The following is a 19657-nucleotide window of genomic DNA, read 5'->3' as shown; positions in this document are numbered from 1 at the left end:
TGTCCTTTAGTAGGCTGGAGGAGTTGCAGTTTTCTGCTTATGGGGGCCAGCATAATTTTGGATAAATGAGCGTAATTTCCGGCATGTCTTTATTGCCTATTCGCCAAAGCCCTAGGCCAGAAGGGCGCATAAACAAGGACCGTATTTATATAGATGCACAAGCATAGAAGGTTTTTTTAAAGAAGTTTACTGCCGTCATTATTATGAAAAAATTGCGATAGAGATAACCCTTGTCCTTGGTAAGCAGGCAGTTTCACGGGGCTATTTAACTTGTGGGGTCGCTCTATAATAATCGCCGCCCGATCGGTCTGTGATTCGCTCGTCTCCCAGGAAGTGACACAACACAACGAGAAGGCAGCGAATAGGTTTACTGTACTTCCCGGTTGCCCGTCTTCGAGAGCCGGTAGTCCGGACTAGCCGACCCTAGTTGTCGCCCGTCGTTCATAGCTCGCAGTCGGAGTCCGTGTCCAGGCCTGGCGATTTTCCATCTCACACCAGCGCTGCGTAGGCTAGCTGTTACGGGCTATCATAGCCCGGGTCTCGCTGCGGAATCACTCTGGGATCGTCATGTCCTAGGCCGGTAAGGCCAGGCCTTACCGTTCCCGGTGTTCCTGATCCGATCATTGCTGGTGGTTTTTTTCGGGGATCGCCATGGGCCAGACCGGCTTTATCATCCATGCCCGGTTCCAGTCCCACGCAACAAACTCTTTCACCCGCCATCTCGTGTCTCTTCCGCTGACCGGTAATGTGACCTGCGCTCCGTCCCATTATCTTCCACCCTCTGAAACATGTCTCAGTGTAAAATGCTTTGGAAATTCAACATGCAGCCAAAGGAAGAGGAACAAGCTGTATGTTTAGGTAAAGTATACTGCTCCACATAGCGGTGCTTTTCATTAAAATGTCTGTTGCTCTATTTTGTCCTGGTCAAAAGCACAGCTCTCCTAATTGTACTATGTATAACCCCCAGTTCAACATATTTGTCGCTAGCTGCAATGGCGTCAATTACTCCTACGTTCAATAAAATAAACTTATCATAATTTTATACTTCGTTTAATTTGTAGCAGGTTCAAGTTTGAGATATATCACTTTATAAACAGGCCTATTAGGCAATAGTTCAAAGCTTTAACTGCATCCTTCCTATGACGAGCTCGCCCCCCGTGGTTATTTCAAATGACCCTGCTGGGTATATGCGTGAACTGAAACACAACTCGCCAAGAAAAAACGAGCACAACTCCTCGGTTTGCGCCCTCGAGGCAGGTTACCGAATGCAACACCTCAGCGCTTGTAGCATGCAGCACGCGGACATTTTCCTTGGCCTCGCTCGAGTAAGATGCGCAGGTCGCTACAGGACAACGCGGGTTTAGAGCTAAGCAAAGTGCATAATTCCTTGTTGAACTTTCGGCAGGTTTAAACAGCGAGTCCCGCGTGACTGTACGACTGGAGCAACATATCACAGAGGCACGAGTTCGGAAATGTGTTCATTCGTAACCCGAAATGCAAACGAGCGAGACGAGCGCAGTTCAGAAAGACTTATCGCTTTTACTCGCTGTTGACGCGGGTAGTGGTGCATGATTTTGGCAGCAAAACTAAAGCGGTAGTTTCTAAAAGGGCCGTGGCTGGCGTAATGGAGCTGATGCACCCGACTACACCCTTTGTTTTTAGAGTGTATTCACAAGACGATTTCCTTTCAAAACTTGTTTCAAATGGGCAAACAAAACCAAACAAAAAATCACACGGGTAGAGGTTCGGTGGATATGGGAGGAGCAGAAGGAGTGTCATGCTATGTTCGCTCAAACACCTTTGCACTGAAAAGGCAGTGTGTGCTGGGGCATTGGCAAGATGAAAATACAACTCCCCCTTTCCCACACATTGGGGCGTCTTTGCTTTACCGAGTGTCGCAAGCGTCGCACATTTCACATTTAAAACACCTTATTAACAGTTTCAGCAAGAGGAACAAACTCGGAGTAAATAGTGCCCAAAGTTTTCAATGTTTTCATCAGTTGAGGAGGTTGAGGGCCGCCATGAACGAGAGTGATTGTCGATCGATAATTCAACGGCATTAAAGCGAGAAAACTATTCGTAGACTTGTAATTTATTATTAGTATATTTTTAAGCTTTCTGAAGCTTTTTTAAAATTTCCCCTTTCTTTCTCCCTAAAAAGGAACAACATTTCACGGCCATACGTTTTTTTTTTTTTTTTTTTAAATCAGATACTGAAAAAAAAAAGAAAACGAGAAATGATCTTGAAGCGATTGGTGAAGACATGTAGCGCAGACAACACCGATAGGCAAACTCACTTCGAGGGGGTGCTGCTAAGTGCTGCTAGCAGCGGAAGATAGCACTATAGTCGGTTACAAGTTAAGAAGGTAGCGGCAAATGCCCCTCAAACGGAATCTTGTATTCCTCCACCACCAATCGCGTCCCGTTGTTTCCGTGACGTCACGACCTGCACGAAATAATCTTGTTCTGGCAATGAATATTTTCAACATGGCAGCCGGGCAGATTTTCTACGACTCCAGTATCTTGCAGCAATTATTCTGTTCTTTAATGCGGTTTTTCCTGTACCCGAGCATACGTCGCTAAGTCGTAACCGCGTCCACATTTATTCGCAATAGGTTCTTCGCGGCAGCGTGAGAATACAGCGATAGCATTCCCATCGAAAATTTCGTCGAACGCCCTTGGCTTCTCTGCCTCAGGTTGCGCCTCAACGTCGTGACGGCATCGGCTTTCCTTCGCAGTGGTTTCCGTGGAGCGACGTTAAAATGCAGCGGTCACCAAACTATTTTTATAAGTGTAGTGGGCTGCGCGGGAGGGGCATAAGTGAACCGCGAACACAGTAAGTGTCTTCACCCGATTTCGACCGTATCTTTGCTGGCGTTAATAAATAGTCTGTCTACTGAAATGACGCCTTCGAAGCAGTATGTATTCATCTGTGAAACGTGGCGTTCTTGTCAAGTTTCCGCGTCGCAATCAGCTGCACGGTACTCTATGACTGCGATAGTACCCGCGGGTGCACCCTCGTTCGCAATAATGAGTGGTTACATCCATGTGGCATGGAAATGATTATGCCAGTGATGCGTAAGTTACGAACATTTAATTGATATTGTTTTGCACGTTAAGAAGCTGATGTCTTCTTTTTGAAAAAATACCAAAGAATTTAAGGGAACCAGATTTGGTTCTCTCAAATGCTTCCGAACATTCTGCTTGCTCTCAGAGGCCCTGTCAGTCGAATGTTTATGCTTCGAAACCCGGGTACCTGACGCGTGTACCTCCTCTAGCGTCGCGTCACGGCCTGAGGTATTACCGGTAAACACGCACCAATTTTTACAATTTAATTTAGAAGGAAAATGTGTCCACAATATTGGATCACAGCATTGGTTTAATAATTTGTAAAATATGAAAAGTATGTTAACAAAAATTGGTTGGAAGGGCAGCTTCCCGCTTCCTGAACTATAGTTTCCTTATATCCGAAATGTTTGTTTAAACCGAAAATTGAAAACATACCGAATTCTCAGATGTCCTGATCTTGGTCCGAATGCAAGTGGCAAAATGATTTGTCTTTATAACAATAAAATCAACAATGTTTGAATCAAGCAACAGCTCAAACCGCCTAATTACATTTTGATGTATGTTTATTCTCTGCATTATACCAGGCCGTAGCCGCGAACGACCTCTTCAGAATCTGCCATCATCTTTCTGGTCTACCTTGGCAAAGACAGACTCGTGTAATAACATATTGAGCCTCTTGGAGGCAACTTTGCAGTCCTCATTGTCAGAGCCTCCATGGAACCATCGGAAAGAAGGGTCCCTGTCGCTTCATCGACACGTTTCATGAACTTTTTAGGACTCTCATTTCATCGATACTGCCATACCGTGCTGTGAAGTTTCATCGACACAGAAATTGCACGCTGTAGGAACATTTTGTTGTGCGCTTATTACTGTGGCACATGTTAAACTATCCGACCCACCCAATTCACGACGCTTTGCGGCGACAGTCTCCAGCAGTTCATTACAAATTTGTAAACCCACCCAGCCCACCCGTACCTGCCGCTTCGCAGGAGCGTGTAAGAATGGTCCTGTGCCCGTGCATGCATGTACCCGTACCCTTGCTCACCAACAAACCAGCGCATCCCTAATCAAAGAAAATTGTTGTCGACGAAACATAGCAAGATATATCGATGCGCAAGTATCGATAAAAAAATCTGTTGATAAAACGTCGCAGCGTTGATGAAACGAATTGTCGGAGAAATGGCATTTGATGAAATGGATGGAACCGCACAAAAAGCCTGTTTCCGAGCCGCATTGCTTGAACACTATCGCAGGCATTATTTTTAGATACCCACTGCCAGACAAAATGCACTCTAAACAAAAAAAAAAAAGATGAATTTCACGTGCCTCTGCTGTTAAAGGTCACGACCTGGAATTGGAAAAGGAGGCATCAGGCAAATTTGAAATAGTTGCGGACTGGACAGATGGACTCGTTATCGGCGTCATTGGGGCAAAATTATCGCGGCTCGGACCTGAGAGCTAAGGGTTAACGTGGGGCTCCCCAAGCCGAGGGGTATGGCGAATGCACACCGACAGTGGGAAGCGGCGACCTACCTATCTGATCTCGTTGCAAGCCTTAGACCTCAGCCTTCAAAGGGCTCTGCATAATTCGTCGTATGGGATAACTTCTTAGCAGCCCATTAGGCTGAACCTACAATTCTGCTCCAACAGTACATTCCCAAGCCTTCCAGGAGGCGACAAACTTGATCGGGGTGCGAGAAGGGACACCAAATCGTGACGTGCACTATATATTTGACCTCTGGGCCAGCTGATAGCGGCACTACAGCAGCACCAACGGAAAACCTGTTACAGACTATAGCATCACAGAACCCAGAAATACCTCCAGTCATTCTAAACCAGCTTTAGAAGCCACCCAAGCAATCAAAAACGACCTTTCAGTACCTCACAACTCTATCCTCGGCAACAAGTTTGGCTGCAATCTGTGCATTGTGGTTCTTATCGGCTTTAAAAACGCATGATTTAATCCTCTACATTGCACTAGTCCGGGAGGCTCAAAATTGAGGTCTCTATGGAAGACCGCTTCACTTCATCACAGCATTTCTGCAAGATGGACGATATCAAGCTTGAGTCGAACTGAACTAGGCCCAGTTACTGGCTTTGGCATTCCCCAGATCTCCGTCCTCTCACCAATCCTTCATCAATGTTGTATCCGATTTTTCCTCACGTCAAGCAATCGGTGCTGTTTTTACGATATATTTCAAGCGAGTACCATGGCGCCTCTTCAATTCAGGAAATCTATGCCACACCCCTTCAGACCGCACTTAGGCGCACAGGGCAGCCTGCTCCTCATCCACCACGAGGTGTTGGCCAACTCGCCGAAGTGCGACCTAAGAGTCATAACGGCCGTCGACTTCAAGGGTACTTTCGACGTCTCTATTATGCTTCGAAACGGAGCACTAGCACTGGGATTTTGCTCTCCACTACGGTAACACAAGGTATTGTTATAACCAGGGTGGCCTCAGTCGTGTGAATGGCCACAGGCGTCCGGTTTATGTTTCGAAACAGATCATTAGCAGTTAGAGTTAGCTGCCCGCAGTGCTGACACACGTTATTGTTATTCTCAGAGTGGCCTAGGTCGTGTGAATGGCCACCGACGTCCAGTTTATGCATAGAAACAGATCATTGGCAGTTAGAGTTAGCTGCCCACAGTGCTGATGCACGTTAGTGTTATTCTCAGAGTGGCCTCGGTTGTCTGAATGGCCACCGAAGTCCAGCTTATGCTTCGAAACAGATCATTGACAGCTAGAGTTAGCTGCCCGCAGTGCTGATGCACGTTATGGTTATTTTCAGAGTGGCGTCGGTCGTGTGAATGGCCACCGACGTCCAGTTTATGTTTCGAAACAGATCATTAGCAGTTAGAGTTAGCTGCCCGGAGTGCTGACACACGTTATTGTTATTCTCAGAGTGGCCTCGGTCGTGTGAATGGCCACCGACGTCCAGTTTATGCTTCGAAACAGATCACTGACAGTAAGGGTCAGCTGCCCACAGTGCTGACACACGTTATTGTTGTTTTCAGAGGGGCCTCAGTCATGTGAATGACCACAGGCGTTCCCTTTAGACTTCGAAACAGAGTACTGGCACTGTGAATTCGCTCTCCGCTTTGCTAACACACGGCTTTGTTATTCCCAGAGGCCTCAGTCATGTGAATGGCCACAGACATTTCATTTATGCTTTAAATCAAAGCACTGGCAGTGATCTGTTGTGTCGTTTTTCTTAGACAGAAAAGAGTTTATTTGCAATCAATATACTATTCTTTGCGTAGCAAAGATGTTTAGACAGCGGGAAGGGCCAATATGGCATCTGATGACTTTGCCGTAGATGGGCTGCAAACTTTTGTTTTCGCAAAGTTGAAATCTATACTGGTGATTCATGGCACAGTGCAATGTATAGACCAGCTTAGATATTATCGCAACAAAAATAAAAAGTTTGTCTGGTGGCTGCACATCGAAATGCTATACGGCAACAAGCAGAGAAGCATGACAACATGAGACACAGGAGGTCGGTGGTGGACAAGAAAAACAATCCGATTTTTAAAGCATTTGAGTGGTCCTTAAAAGAACCGTTTTGTGTTCCGAGATGTTCCACGTTTTCTCCATAATGGTGTCGTTAAGCTTCGTTAAGGGGCTCGGCACCAGCCAGGTCACTCTCGGATGGGGTGTCCTCTTCATCCAGCTGGATGACGATGGGCTGGATGTGGCCGCTTGTGGCACCGCCTCGACGGAACGTTGCTTCAATGTCAATAACGTGCCTGGCAGCATTAATCCAGTTGTCAGTGGTGACCTTGTCAACTTCTTCGTTGAGTAGTGTCCCCACGTCGAAATCTTGAACGTCGTCTTTCGGGCAGAAACGCCGTTATTGTTCCGTTCAATGGGGTTGAACTCGCAGTGATACGGTAGAAACCTAACCACAGTGCAGCCAGCCGTCTCGGCAGCAGTGTACACACGATACTTTAGGTGCTGTGGCTTCACCAAGGCCACAATGTCGAGCAGCTGCTTCTTCAGCATCGTGGGGTTCCATGAAAATTTTTTAGACATCAGCCACTGCCAGATCTCGTCCTTGCGGGAACTCGTCGTCGGAACTGCTTCCGACCACCGTAAATGGTAAGAAGCGTTGTCCATGAAGATAACGCTTCCTGTCGGCAGTTTGTCAAGAACGCCGTCGAACCACTTCTCGAAGCGGGCGCCATCCCTTTCCTCGTGGTAATCGCCGGTTTTTTGTCCACGGAACACGTCCAGGCAGCCGTCGACGAAGCCTTCATCGCTGCCGATGTGGGTGACAATAAGACGCTGGCCCTTCCCCGATGGCTGCTTGAGGCCAGTCGAGAGACCACGCATGAAGGCGTCGTGAGACGAGGCCACGGTCGTGTCTACCCACACCTTTGAGACAGCGTGCCCTGCCGTCACCCATGTTTCGTCCCTGTAGAAGGTCTTCCGACCATCTTGTCGGTGACGTGCGATCTTATGCAGGCACTTCTGCGGCCAGGCGACGGTGTCCTCTCGTTCATTCAGCAGCGAGCTTCGTTCCCTGTTGTCATGCTCGAATCCCATGTCGTGGAGAAGGCGACGCACAGTCCAAGCCTTCAACGAGGGAAGTTCAGTGCTCGCGTAGAATTCGGCCGTTATCTTCTTGACCGTGGGAACCTCGTTCCGTGCAAAGAAACGGTGGATGCACTATCTCAGCGCACACAACGTGAAGTCGCCGTACCTGACTTTGCGCCGCCTTTTGCCTTCACTTGTAGAGCACTTCCGAGAAGGTGTCACAACTTGTCCCTCGGCTTCTTTCGCCTGCTTCCTAATCTCGAGGATGATGAGTACACCAACGCCAAGCAGTTTGCTGACTTTGATGCAGAGCTCCTCCACAGTGAGGCCGGGCTGGCCGGGCTTGGCGGGTGGTTCGTGTCGCACCTGAACGTAAGCGTTCAATATCAGCTGCCGTGCAACTCATTTGAGGACATCGCCGCTCTTATGCTTCTTGTAGAGGCGTATTGGCGTAAACGGCCAGGCTGCACCAGACTCTCTTGACGTAGAAGAATCGAAGGAATTGCATTCCGCTGTCTCCACGTTGGGATTCATAACGGAAAGGGAAATACGACTTCGGATTTGTCGAAACGCGAATCGCCGGAACTTTCAAAACCCGAAACGCAGTTTTTTTTATTATTAACAAACGCGGCAAATGTACGGAAGGTACCTAATTCGTGCAGAAAGGTTATCAAGCTAAAACCAACAGCCATATATACATTATTTATAAAAGTTACAATTTTCGTTGCACTGAAGCCTTCTTTTTACTCAACCTCCCGGAGCGAGTAATTTGCATTGACTAGGTGGCGCAAGCTACCGCCCGCTACAAGGTCTGTCTGTAGTCAATATCTATCCATTGAAGCAGAGGGGGCGTTTTCAGCGAACTATTTTCTCGACTGCGGAGGCGTCTGAAACGGGCGCATCACGCTTATGGGGAGGAGCTTCTACTACCTTCTTAACTTGTAACCGACTTTAGTACAAACGGCAGGTCCTTCAGAAATTCATTCCGTTTAGTTTTTACGTCCCCCCTCGTGAATTCAATGTACCAAAAGCTTATGATGTATCAAAGTATATGTTATTGACTTGCCATGATTAAAAAAAAAAGATAGCAACCAGTCAATTAAGCTCAATAGACCTGTGCGAAATTGCTTGGTGGTCTAACAACACTAAGAGCATTGCCATTTTAATGTACGCAAGCGCCGCCGGTAAAAAAGCACGGTGTGGCCATTGGATATAACCGCACGGGCAATGGCAATGGCGCGGCAGCTGTTGTTTTTTTTTCTTTTGTCTTCCGACCTTGTAATGTGGACTAACAGCTTAAACAACCTACCGCAACTCGTTCACACAATTCTCGGAGGCCTGTGCAAGCTGGCGGCAACCTTGTCGAAGCAGCGGAGCAGGTCCTACGTTTTCGCTGAGGAAGCTTACACACTGCGGGCTTTCGCCAGCGTGTTCATGAACCTTCACTTTTGAACCTCAACATTATTATCGGTAACTGAACACTTATTTGACGAAACAATTGACTAAATGTCAACAATAAATCAGTTACAAACTAGTAATTTGTGCACAAAAATAAGCAAAACTACTTTTGAGTGTGAAATCAAGTAATGTTGAAGTAAGCATACAGGATATTTCATATCAACCTTCAAAGTCGCAGTCATTATATTCATTCTATTTTTATATAGGTCTGAAGTAATGTAAAAAAAAAAGTGTATCTTAAATCAAGCTGCATCACAGGTTGTACAGTACCGTTTGACTTGCGCCTATAGCGTCTTGTGCTGCTCCAGAGTCGCGGTTTACAATTGTCTGGAACGGTTAGTAAGAACACTAAATTTTATTTAGTTAAGATATGGCCAAAGACTAGGAGCAGTCTTGGTAGTCTGGCGCCATTATGTTGTGAAGTTTTCCTCTGCAGTCGTCCTGGTGATCTTGCGCCGGACACTTTTATACCTTCGTGCGTAGGGTTATCTCGCGGTGGGGGGTCGTGAAGTGGTGAAATCGCAAGGCAATATGGTGGCCATACGAAAGAGCAGTACCCGCGGTGCGATGGTGAGACATGAGGTTACTATTAAACGCTATGCATCCTGGATATTGCGCTGAACTGAGGCAAGCGTATATCAATTTCCACCAACGACGCGGCTCCTGAGTCGGGTATCGTAATTCGAAGCTCTCAGTAGCCGTTCGAGTCGAGCGGAGAAAGGTTCTCTCGGGAGCCGCTGTATGTTAGTGCGTGCGTGATCACATACGTATGCCCTTAGGAAAATGAAGAGAGTTATAAAAAAAGGTCAAACAATTTGCTTCGCTCCTTGTTTTGGCGTGTTTGAAGTAGACTAAAAAGAGGGGCATTGATGCCTAAAAGAGTCAAGTTGACATTTCCTGCAGGGCCGGCTGGCCTGACTCAGTTTGGGTGGCAACTTGTAACTTAAGGAATGGCTAAAAAAGAGTGTGAGGGATGTCCAGCCTGGACTTCCTCAAAGTGGGAGCTGCCCCTAAAGTCAATGCGATTGCAGGTAGGGCATTACAGTGAGCCCCTATTACGGATAATAAAAAAAAAACATCGGTTAATAAATGCATTACTACAAACTGAATGCAAATGGCATAGACAAGGAGGCAGAGTTGAACGAACCATTAGACAGGGGTGTGTTAGTCTCCTCTCTTCATATGTCCTTTGCGCTGTTTGTTTTTAATGATGATTTTTCACTAGTCCAATCATCAAGACTAGTCACCAAAAGTAGGCTCCTATTCAGTTCCACGCATTAATTGTGCGCTTTCAATTGAATCGCGAAAATTGTTCATGCTTGTATCTAGAAGTACACTTCTAGGTACAAGCATAAGCGTAGAGTAATTTATTAACAAACAAAGTCAATGATCCAAGGTATCTGGCGCAGATTAAACATGGTGAATTTATGCGAGACTGGAATTCTCTGAAGAGTGAGACAAAGGCAAAGAGGTGTCAAAAAAAGTGGAGGTTTAATTGGCAGAAACAAATAGATAGGCAACCCCCCGAAAAACGGGGAAACACGACGACGCTCCTTACAGCAATGGTTAATCACTCAAAAAAGAATTTGTTCCCGGACCCTACAGCCGTCTATTGTACGCAAGCTCAAACATACTTAAGGACAGCAAACACAAAGAGGCAACCTATTAACTTCTGGGGAAATATAATTGAAGCACACAAGAGATTGCCTTTTAGCTTTCAACCTAGAGGATACACAAACATCATGAGCATCATCACGTTTCCAAAAATAGATGATCATCAAATCTGCAGAACAAAATGTAGGTCAAGAATCTTTTTTCCAGTCGGAGTTAAAACATAGGGACATTTACAAGTTTATTATGGGTATTGATTCTTTCAGTGTACGCGTGGGGTCATTTCCTTTTCTGAAAGCTATTTCCAGTAGTGTTTCATAATTGCACATGGTTATTACGTTTGATCAAACGTTTTGACACAGCTAAATGCGAATCATTATTTCTCTCAAACATTTCTAATAATTCAGTCAATCGTTAATGCAGTTTTTTTTTTTTCGTAAATATTGCATAAAAATAGGAATCTATATTACGGAGTGTAAAACTTTTGATGGAATTTTTTAGTAACTTTATGAATCTCTACAGATACGGTTTTGGCCATGGAGAATCGCAAGCTTACACAGAAAGAATCAATCATAATAACGAAGCATGCAAATGTGCTGAATAAACATTCCTTATGTTTTGACTCCAAATGAAACAAGTTTCTAGACCCATATTTTTTGTCTTGAATCAGATCTGATGACACCTTTTTCTTGGAGCATCAGGTTGTTTATGTAGTTTTTATATTCGCTAGGTTAAAAGCTCAAGCCAATTCTTTGTTTCTTTGAACATGTTTACACAGAGGTCAGTAGGTTGTTTCCTTGTATCCTTTCTTTTTGATTATGCTAAGTGTCCTTTTGAGTCGTGGGTAGTACAAGTTGGAACGGTGGGGACTATGCCTCAGCAGAAGAGGCTTAACTGGCGATCAGACATGGCATGAGGACGGGAGCACCATTGCCACTGTTATGAGACCCAGGATATCATTTCTTTTTTTTTATAAGCACTCCAGTGATACTCACATTGACGATTCGCTACTGTTTACTCATGCTTACCGTTGTCTCGATTTTTTTGACCTGGAGCCTTTGTCACAGCTAACTCATTTGGTACAATGTTCTAACAAGCAAACTAGATTGTAACTAAAACAAAGCCCAGACACAGTACATGCGCAGCAACGTTGTGCGGTTCTAATCCACGATCCGGATGAGCCGATAGCATGCTATTGCCAGCTCGTCGGCATGCTATCTCGTTTTCCTATTTCGATTGTTTGTGTCGGGGAGAGCCATTGTTGTCTCTCAGTAGCTTGGTCATTGCAGCCTCTATACCATTACTGCACACGAGAAGGCTGTAATGTCCGGTAGCAAGTTCCTCTAGTGAAATAGTTGTAATTGGAAGTGTGCTCGTAGAAAAAGTATTTTTCGAGTCTCCTTTTATGCATTATGTTGTGTTTAGTCTAGTTAAAAGGGCTCTGCAGCACCTTTTGTAATTTCATTAAATGCTGCCTAAGTGTATTAATGCGAAAGCATTAACTGTCCCATGGAGCGAGCCGACATCATCAGTCGCGCCAAACGGCAAATAAATTCCCGAAGCCGCGATCTGAGGCGTTTCATTTTTGAAACCACGCAGGAAGTCACGCAAAACGGCATTGATATGAAGCCGCGCGTCAATTTAAATTAGCGCCACCCCATGGCGCTGCGTGTCCGCGAGGCAGCGGCTCCACCGCTCCATGCCCAAGATCAGCGCGGCGAGGAGCGCGCGCGCGTTCGACCGTCGACGCAAGTACGCCGCAGACGAAATAAGGGAGCGGAGGAACGGCAGGCATGCTTTCGCATTCACAACTCATAAGAAGTGCTTATGTGTACCTTGATCCTTTTTCTTAACACTCGTAATCTATTAAGTCTGCATTACTCGTTTTGTCCATGCAAATGCAGTGGAAAGAGCAAATTGAATAAAAAAACGAGCAGTGTACACCCCACAACTTGGAGCGATAACAAACGGCGGTGTGATCATGAGTCGATTACAGGCCGCCAATATTTATTATAGCGAATCGTTGGGTTGGGCAAAGCACAGGCACACGCTGAGTTCCACATGCTTTACTACGGAGCTGTTAAGGGCGAGTTTCCTCGGCACCGTGTGTGGTACCAAACAAATGTCGGCACAACACTCTGGTTCCCGCGGTCACTCACAGATGGCGGTAGCTGTCCAGATTGTTGTGTTTGCCGGTTTTCTGCTTGCCGCCGTCGCTCATGCATCGCAGAAACCTTTCCAGCCTCGGCAACCAGACAATTGGTTCCTGCCGGCGCTCATAGATGGCGGCAACATTCTTTTTGGAGGAAGCAGAGCAGGAACGGAACGAGCGGCGATGTCCGCAGCAGCGCGAATGGTTCCGCAACCGCAGCGATGCCGCTATCGCCTAAAGGTCCACTGAGTCGAGCGCTTCAGATTCACTTGCGAAAGAAGAGCAGATCGCTCGTCTGGAAAGCCATCGCCGAGAGCAGGGGCTACAGCTCCGCTGTTCTTCCTTCTTCACCAAAATGGAAAGGCTGAATTTTTTTTTTGTAATGTTTGGCTATTTCTATTATCGCAGCGTTTGGACACGAGCTACGACCCAAATACATGTCGAGGCGTTGATTGTCACGCGCTACAAGTGAGTGGTCGCGGAAAATAATTGGGGTGTGCATGTTTATAAAGCGAAGAACCTCAACGGGCGACTTGTCTTCCAGCTATAGATGAAAAATTTAGCCAGTGCTATGCAACCGCTAACCTGGGATCTTTAACGTGCACCACGCAGTTGTGATACACGACCGCACGCTGGTACGATGCTTGTCCAGGTCGAAAATGGCATGGGTGGGGATTTAACCCAGGATCCCTAGATTCTGTAGCTCGTGCTTTCGCTCCACGTGCTCCGAGCTGGTGCGCGCTAGCTCACTCGGACACCGATCCCCCTGAGTGCTCACGTAGAGCTCGTGTAAGCTGTGTAAGCTGAATCAAAATATTGTCACTGTGTGTATCGCAACACTTTATGAGGAAATACTGGAGACTACATTGTTTAAAACTACAACAATGCTATTCCCACAACTTCGTCAATTTTTACGAATGACACACTATACTCTGTAACACCTTATGATGTACCGCAGGAGAAACTACAAGCGCGAGCTCCTTGCTGTAGGGCACATCTCGGCGGCACAAGCTCTCGTGCATTAAGGACATCTGCCAACGCTATGAGCTCGGACTTCTAGCCTACGCTGCGGTACAACATAAAGTGAAACAGAGCATAATAGAAAACGCCTGATTTTATGCTTCAAATTACGCAGTGTCAAAGAAAGACGCTTCTTGGTCGGTGGCGTTGCATGCGAGTGTACCTGGTTTCCACTTTTGCCAGTAAACCTGTGCAATATGAGAAGAAATATTCCAACCCAATATTCTGTCTCAGCCCCTTTAAAAACCCCTTCTTAATTAAAATTCAGCGGTGCTCAGACTAAGGTAAATTCACCATGAGAATTTTCTTCTCGGGTCAACCTTCATGGCAATGTCAAATCTGTCAGAATTTAAAACGAAATTCACAAAATGAAGTGAATGATTTATTTTTGTTTAGAGAAAGCTAAAGTCTATTGACATTATATTTGAGGGTACTGTTATGAGAAGAGGTATCATCGACTTCTGTTGAAACAGGAAAAAAACTTAGAGCTTGTAAGGCACGGCGCATTCAGTCATTTGTTTTATATTTTTGTCTTTATAAACATTCGTTTCTTTAACCACAACATTATTTAGCGTTTGGCAGGGGAACTTTCATGGCCTCAGACTTGTCTTGGAATTAATTGTGGAGTGATAGTGCAGCCAACAACTGACAATTCCAGCCAATTCGTGGCATGGGCGGAAAGAAATTTAACAATGAACAGTGTGAAAAATGAATATCAGTCCACAGTCGATCCCCCAAGGGCCGTTGCCTGGCTTCTGCAGGCATCATCTTGTTCTATGGTAGCCTCCTGTGCATGAGTGGGCTGGTGATAATCTTTTTGTAAGGCTGCAACTCAAGTCACTGATTGAACCTTCACACTTCTTGTCTGGAATGACATTTATTTGTTGCCTAGAAGAAATGCTGCTTGCAGTAAATATTCGGGTTCTTCATATAAAGAGTAGCCTAAAGTATTCCTTAACATTGTTTTTTTAGAGGAAACAATGGAGTGGCTGCAGCCAACTGAAGTTGTAGTGGCTTTGTGCACTTCCAACGTTTTTCTTGCAATGTTATAGTTTAAATATTTTAACGGTTCTTAGACTGCCGTATGAAGTTGGTGAAAAAACAATCCATTTCGCTACAGCTCGATTTTGACGAGCATATTTCAGTGTTCTGAACCATTATACCTTTTTAGGCAGCCACAAAAGAGTCCATTTAAACATGGCAATTATGTTGTTTCCTGCATTTGTAGATAGGTCATATTTGCACCAAAATGGTGGCATCACAAGATGAACTAATATAAATTAAAACATGTTTCGTTTGATTTCATCACGCAGATGAATTTTTCTCAAATTATTTTGCGGGCATTGCTTTGACGCTTGGGCCCTACGAAACTGTACGTAACGAAGTCATCAAAGATAGGACATCAGCTGATTCAGAAAGCGTGCCAACTACGGAGCAGGAGGGAAGGAGAAAGACTGACAGAATAAACAGCTAAGCTTCTCGAAAATAGAAGTGTTGTCTCAGGATACTGTTCTATTCTCCGTTCACCCATAACCTCTGACAGGGCTGGGAGCTACGTGCCCGCCGGACCAATCAGCGGCCTGCCTCTTATGGCCTGACCCGGATGTTTCCACGTGGGTATAGACCATTCCATTTAGCGCTCTCTGTGCGGCACCATTTTGTTCGACCGCAGCGCCCCCTTCACACATCCGGGAAGTTCAGCGGGTTCGGCGGGGTAAAACGAGAGAGAGGGCACGCCGCCGACTCCGCTAGCAGACGACAAACCGGGAGGTTGCCGTTCTCCATCTTTGGGCTGTATCGGCGGGCTCTTCCGAACACCGAACTCTCGCTCGTGGCTGCCGTTGTGAAGTGGTTCGCGTTCTTAGAATAGTTGTGGCTACTCCAAAATCAGCCTATAGCTCTCTGTTGTTCTATTTTGCTAAATGATAAACTAGCATATCTTTTTTCCGTTACATAAATAGCAGTTGAGTCAGCCGGCAGTACTACCCTTAACTACTGCGTCTATTGCGGCAGGAGAACGTTTTTATTTATTATTTCAGACTTCCACTCATGGTCGCTAAAGGCCTACACCAGTACGAACTTTGGTATCGTAAAAAAGGTACAGCAACCGAATTTTCTTTTCGCCAAAGAGACCGGCCAATCTGACACAGTTTTCCCTATTCTTGTTTTTTATTTGCACGCAGGTAACAGTGCAATTGGACCCTGTGAGTCTTTTTATCTAGCATAGTATTACACGATAACTGGCATACCAAAATCTGCGCATCTGCGCTTGAAAGTTCCAAAATGACGCGATTTTAAACAGAGTTTGCACGCCACCGTGACGCTACCTACAGCCCACTCGCCGGAGCGGACGGCTTGCGGGGGAGAGGGGGAGTGCATTTTTTTCTCTTTTACCCTCTCTGCTATGACCCTAATGGAACGGTCTATAGGCGGGAGCGTGTTGACGTGGCGATAAAGAGGGTATGACTAGTCTAACAAGAAAACAGCTTCCACCGCTGTCTCGCTTATGGGTGAACGGAGTAAAACTGTTGCATTCAAAATAATTTATTTGTTAACGAAATTATATAATGCGTGCATGTATAGACCAGAATTACACCAGGGCACATTGAACTGGGATCACACCAAGACACAACAGGCCACGTCAAACCGGGTCGCGCCAGGATACACCGCAAATAAGACATGTATTGAAATTTATTTCTTAACTAAACGTAAAAATAATACATCCGGGCACGCCACAATACTTTAGCGCACCTGACTGCGTCTGAAGTCTGCACAGGCGTCGACATCAAAAACACCAGACCCTGTCACGCCAGGAAACAATGAACATCACACCAAAAACCGCGTCAGAATTTTCGCTCTGATGTAAACCTAAAAAAAAAAAAAAAACACCAGACCTCCTTTGGTGGATTATTTTCCTGGAATGTTAGTCCGATGGATAGTTTCCGAGGCCGCAGGTTTAAATTTCAATCATGCATGGGCTTGTATTGTACTAAAATCGCGACAATGCACCGCGACACGAGCCTTTGCCGTTATGCATTACAAAAAAGAAAGAAATGGATCATGCGTGACTTCCATTTGTAATAAAACGCTCGCAAACGTTGCTACACACCCCGGTTTTTCTGAGAACTACCTCCGAAAAAAGCTGTGTTACGGTGTTTTGACGCGTTTTTATTAAGAGTAAAGGCCTTTTTTGTTTTGTTTTGTTGTGTGCTTAGGCCACGTAGGTTGAAACCATCTTAAAGCCTCTATAGTTCTCCTTTAAGGCCAAGCTTAGAAATAATAAATGTAGCTGTACAAATGTTTCTAAGTAATATGTTCTAAGTAATAGGTATTCCGCTATCGAACTTACAGGTCAGTAAAGTTGCACATAATATTCAGTCTTGACACGGTATGTAAACTAATCGTTTCCCTATTTTCTGACAGTAATGCTTAAGCGCATTTTTATTCGTCAAAGCAAACAAGCATGAAAAGCTGCTTCATCCAAATTACATTGACCAGCTTATAAAAAGCGGCTTCCTGGAACAGGCTTAATGCTGCCTGGGCCATCACTCCTGTGCTCTGCAAATGTCGTCGTAGATATGGTACTTTTGCTTCGTGCCGCAGAGCAGGTCAAATATAAAATCGCAGCAGTCGGGATATTGCTCCAATTGACTCTCCGGCACGAAAAGCCCACAAGCTCCTTCTGCGTTATTTGAAAATGAATAAAAAAGCAATAAATTAGAAGCAATCGTTAGATGTGTGCATAATGTAGTATATTTACCATTGCCAAGCTCATCGTTTAACAAAGCTTTTCAACTTATGTCAAAAGCTTTACTTACCTCCTGCATAGGGAACTCGGAAAACGGCGCATTGTTTGGGGTCCTTGAAGGCTGTGTATGTAACCGCAGAAGTATTCTCTGCAATAGTGAGCAAAATATACTATGTGATCTGGCGAAAATTAAAGATATTTCCTATCGGTAGAGCCAAACAATTCGCCCTTTAGTCGTAAAAATAAATTTTACTGCTGGAATATTTCCTCTTTTGAAAATCATTGTCTTTTCAATTTTGTACCCCACCTCGTCACTTCTCCTGCCCCGCCCCATTAAAATAGTTTTTTTTTATGTATGACAACCTGTAAAAGTCCCCATTTTCTGTTGGCCCTTCACTGAAATGGCACGTTTATTTTAATCATAGATGCAAAAATGTTCCAAAATCCGGGATTCATGATTAAATCAAATACCTCCGACTTGCATAACAATATCAACATTTATCAGACGTTTCGTCTCCTATACGGGCGACATCATCAGTGCGGCCTGGGAACACCCGACTAGCTACCAGAAATCCAACGCTTCTTCTTCCTTCTCTTCATCCGTAGCTCTGGTTCTGCCGACTTCTTCGTCCATCGCATACGGGAGACATTATAATCGTCTGCCCTCACTTCAACTTCTTTTTACGTCCGTCCTGGATGGTAAGTTAAATGACAAGTTATTTCAGGATGTCGGTGTATACGTCGGGGAGGGGGCCGCGGTTAGAATTCCAGGCAGATGGGTCATTGCGAATACACAATGATTCCAGAAATCTTCTGGGGCCATACCGTTGTTCGCGTGCCAGAATCACAGCGTTCGCCAGGTCAAAAGTGTGACCAGTCGTCCATCAATGGTCCACCAGTTCAGTTTTTGATCTTGTGGCATGTGTTGCCTTCTCCACGTCTCTTTTGTGCTCTTTGAGGCGGGTACTCCGTTTGCGGCCAGTTTCTCCGATGTAACACTTGTCACAGTCCTGACAGTTCACTTTGTATACAACACCACTTTGAGATTCAGGAGGGGTTGGATCTTTTGGCTTCGAAATGAGGTCACGTAATTTTATATGGGGTTTGAAAGTTGTTCGTATACCTAGTGGCAGGAGGGACCGGCGAATAGGTTCTGAGACGCCTTTTACATAAGGGATAGTCACCACGCCTGCTTTGTAATTATTAGTCGCTTTTGTTCTTCCCTGCTGCATCTGTTTACGTGTGTTTTCAATGAAACCTTGTGAATACCCGCGCCTCAAAAGGGATCCGATAACAGTCTGAACTTCCGATGCTCGTAAATCTGAATTTGAAGGCAAATGTTCTGATCGGCTAATTAAAGTTTTTACAACGGCTCGCTTATGTTCGACAGGGTGGTGAGAATTGAAACTCAAAAAATTACCGGTATCACAATGTTTACGATACACGGTGGTTTCAATCTGACCGGTGTCACTTCGGCAAACAGTTACGTCGAAAAAAGGTAACGTGCTATTCTGTTCAAATTCTCGCGTGAACTGTATAGAAGGTTCAATGCTGTTTAGGGTTGCATGGAAGTCATCGACGTGATCCTCATTTAAAATAACGAAAGTGTCATCTACGTAACGTCGATAGAATTTCAAACAACATATAAAATTACGTGACCTCATTTCGAAGCCAAAAGATCCAGCCCCTCCTGGTGTTGTATACAAAGTGAACTGTCAGGACTGTGACAAGTGTTACATTCGAGAAACTGGCCGCAAACGGAGTACCCGCCTCAAAGAGCACAAAAGAGACGTGGAGAAGGCAACACATGCCACAAGATCAAAAACTGAACTGGTGGACCATTGTTGGACGACTGGTCACACTTTTGACCTGGCGAACGCTGTGATTCTGGCACGCGAACAACGGTGGGGCCCCAGAAGATTTCTGGAATCATGGTGTATTCGCAGTGACCCATCTGCCTGCAATTCTAACCGCGGCCCCCTCCCCGACGTATCCACCGACATCCTGAAATAACTTGTCATTTAACTTACCATCCAGGACGGACGTAAAAAGAAGTTGAAG

The 19657-nt window shown here is 45.4% G+C and overlaps 1 protein-coding gene across 1 annotated transcript in view; it reads left to right on the top strand.

Moving 5' to 3' along the window:
- Positions 1-5279: 5279 nt before the first annotated feature.
- The window catches only part of LOC120842527, a 109950-nt gene continuing 95572 nt past the window's right edge, over positions 5280-19657 (top strand). The window contains exon 1 of the mRNA XM_040213660.1: positions 5280-5427. Coding sequence (XP_040069594.1) covers positions 5280-5427 — 148 coding nt within the window. The remainder of the gene's footprint in view (positions 5428-19657) is intronic.

This window comes from Ixodes scapularis, unplaced genomic scaffold (genome assembly GCF_016920785.2).
Source record: "Ixodes scapularis isolate PalLabHiFi unplaced genomic scaffold, ASM1692078v2 PGA_scaffold16__2_contigs__length_2301149, whole genome shotgun sequence".
Classification (NCBI taxonomy): domain Eukaryota; kingdom Metazoa; phylum Arthropoda; class Arachnida; order Ixodida; family Ixodidae; genus Ixodes; species Ixodes scapularis.
Note: the sequence above shows the minus strand (reverse complement) of the source record. Positions and strands in the feature narration are given on the sequence as shown.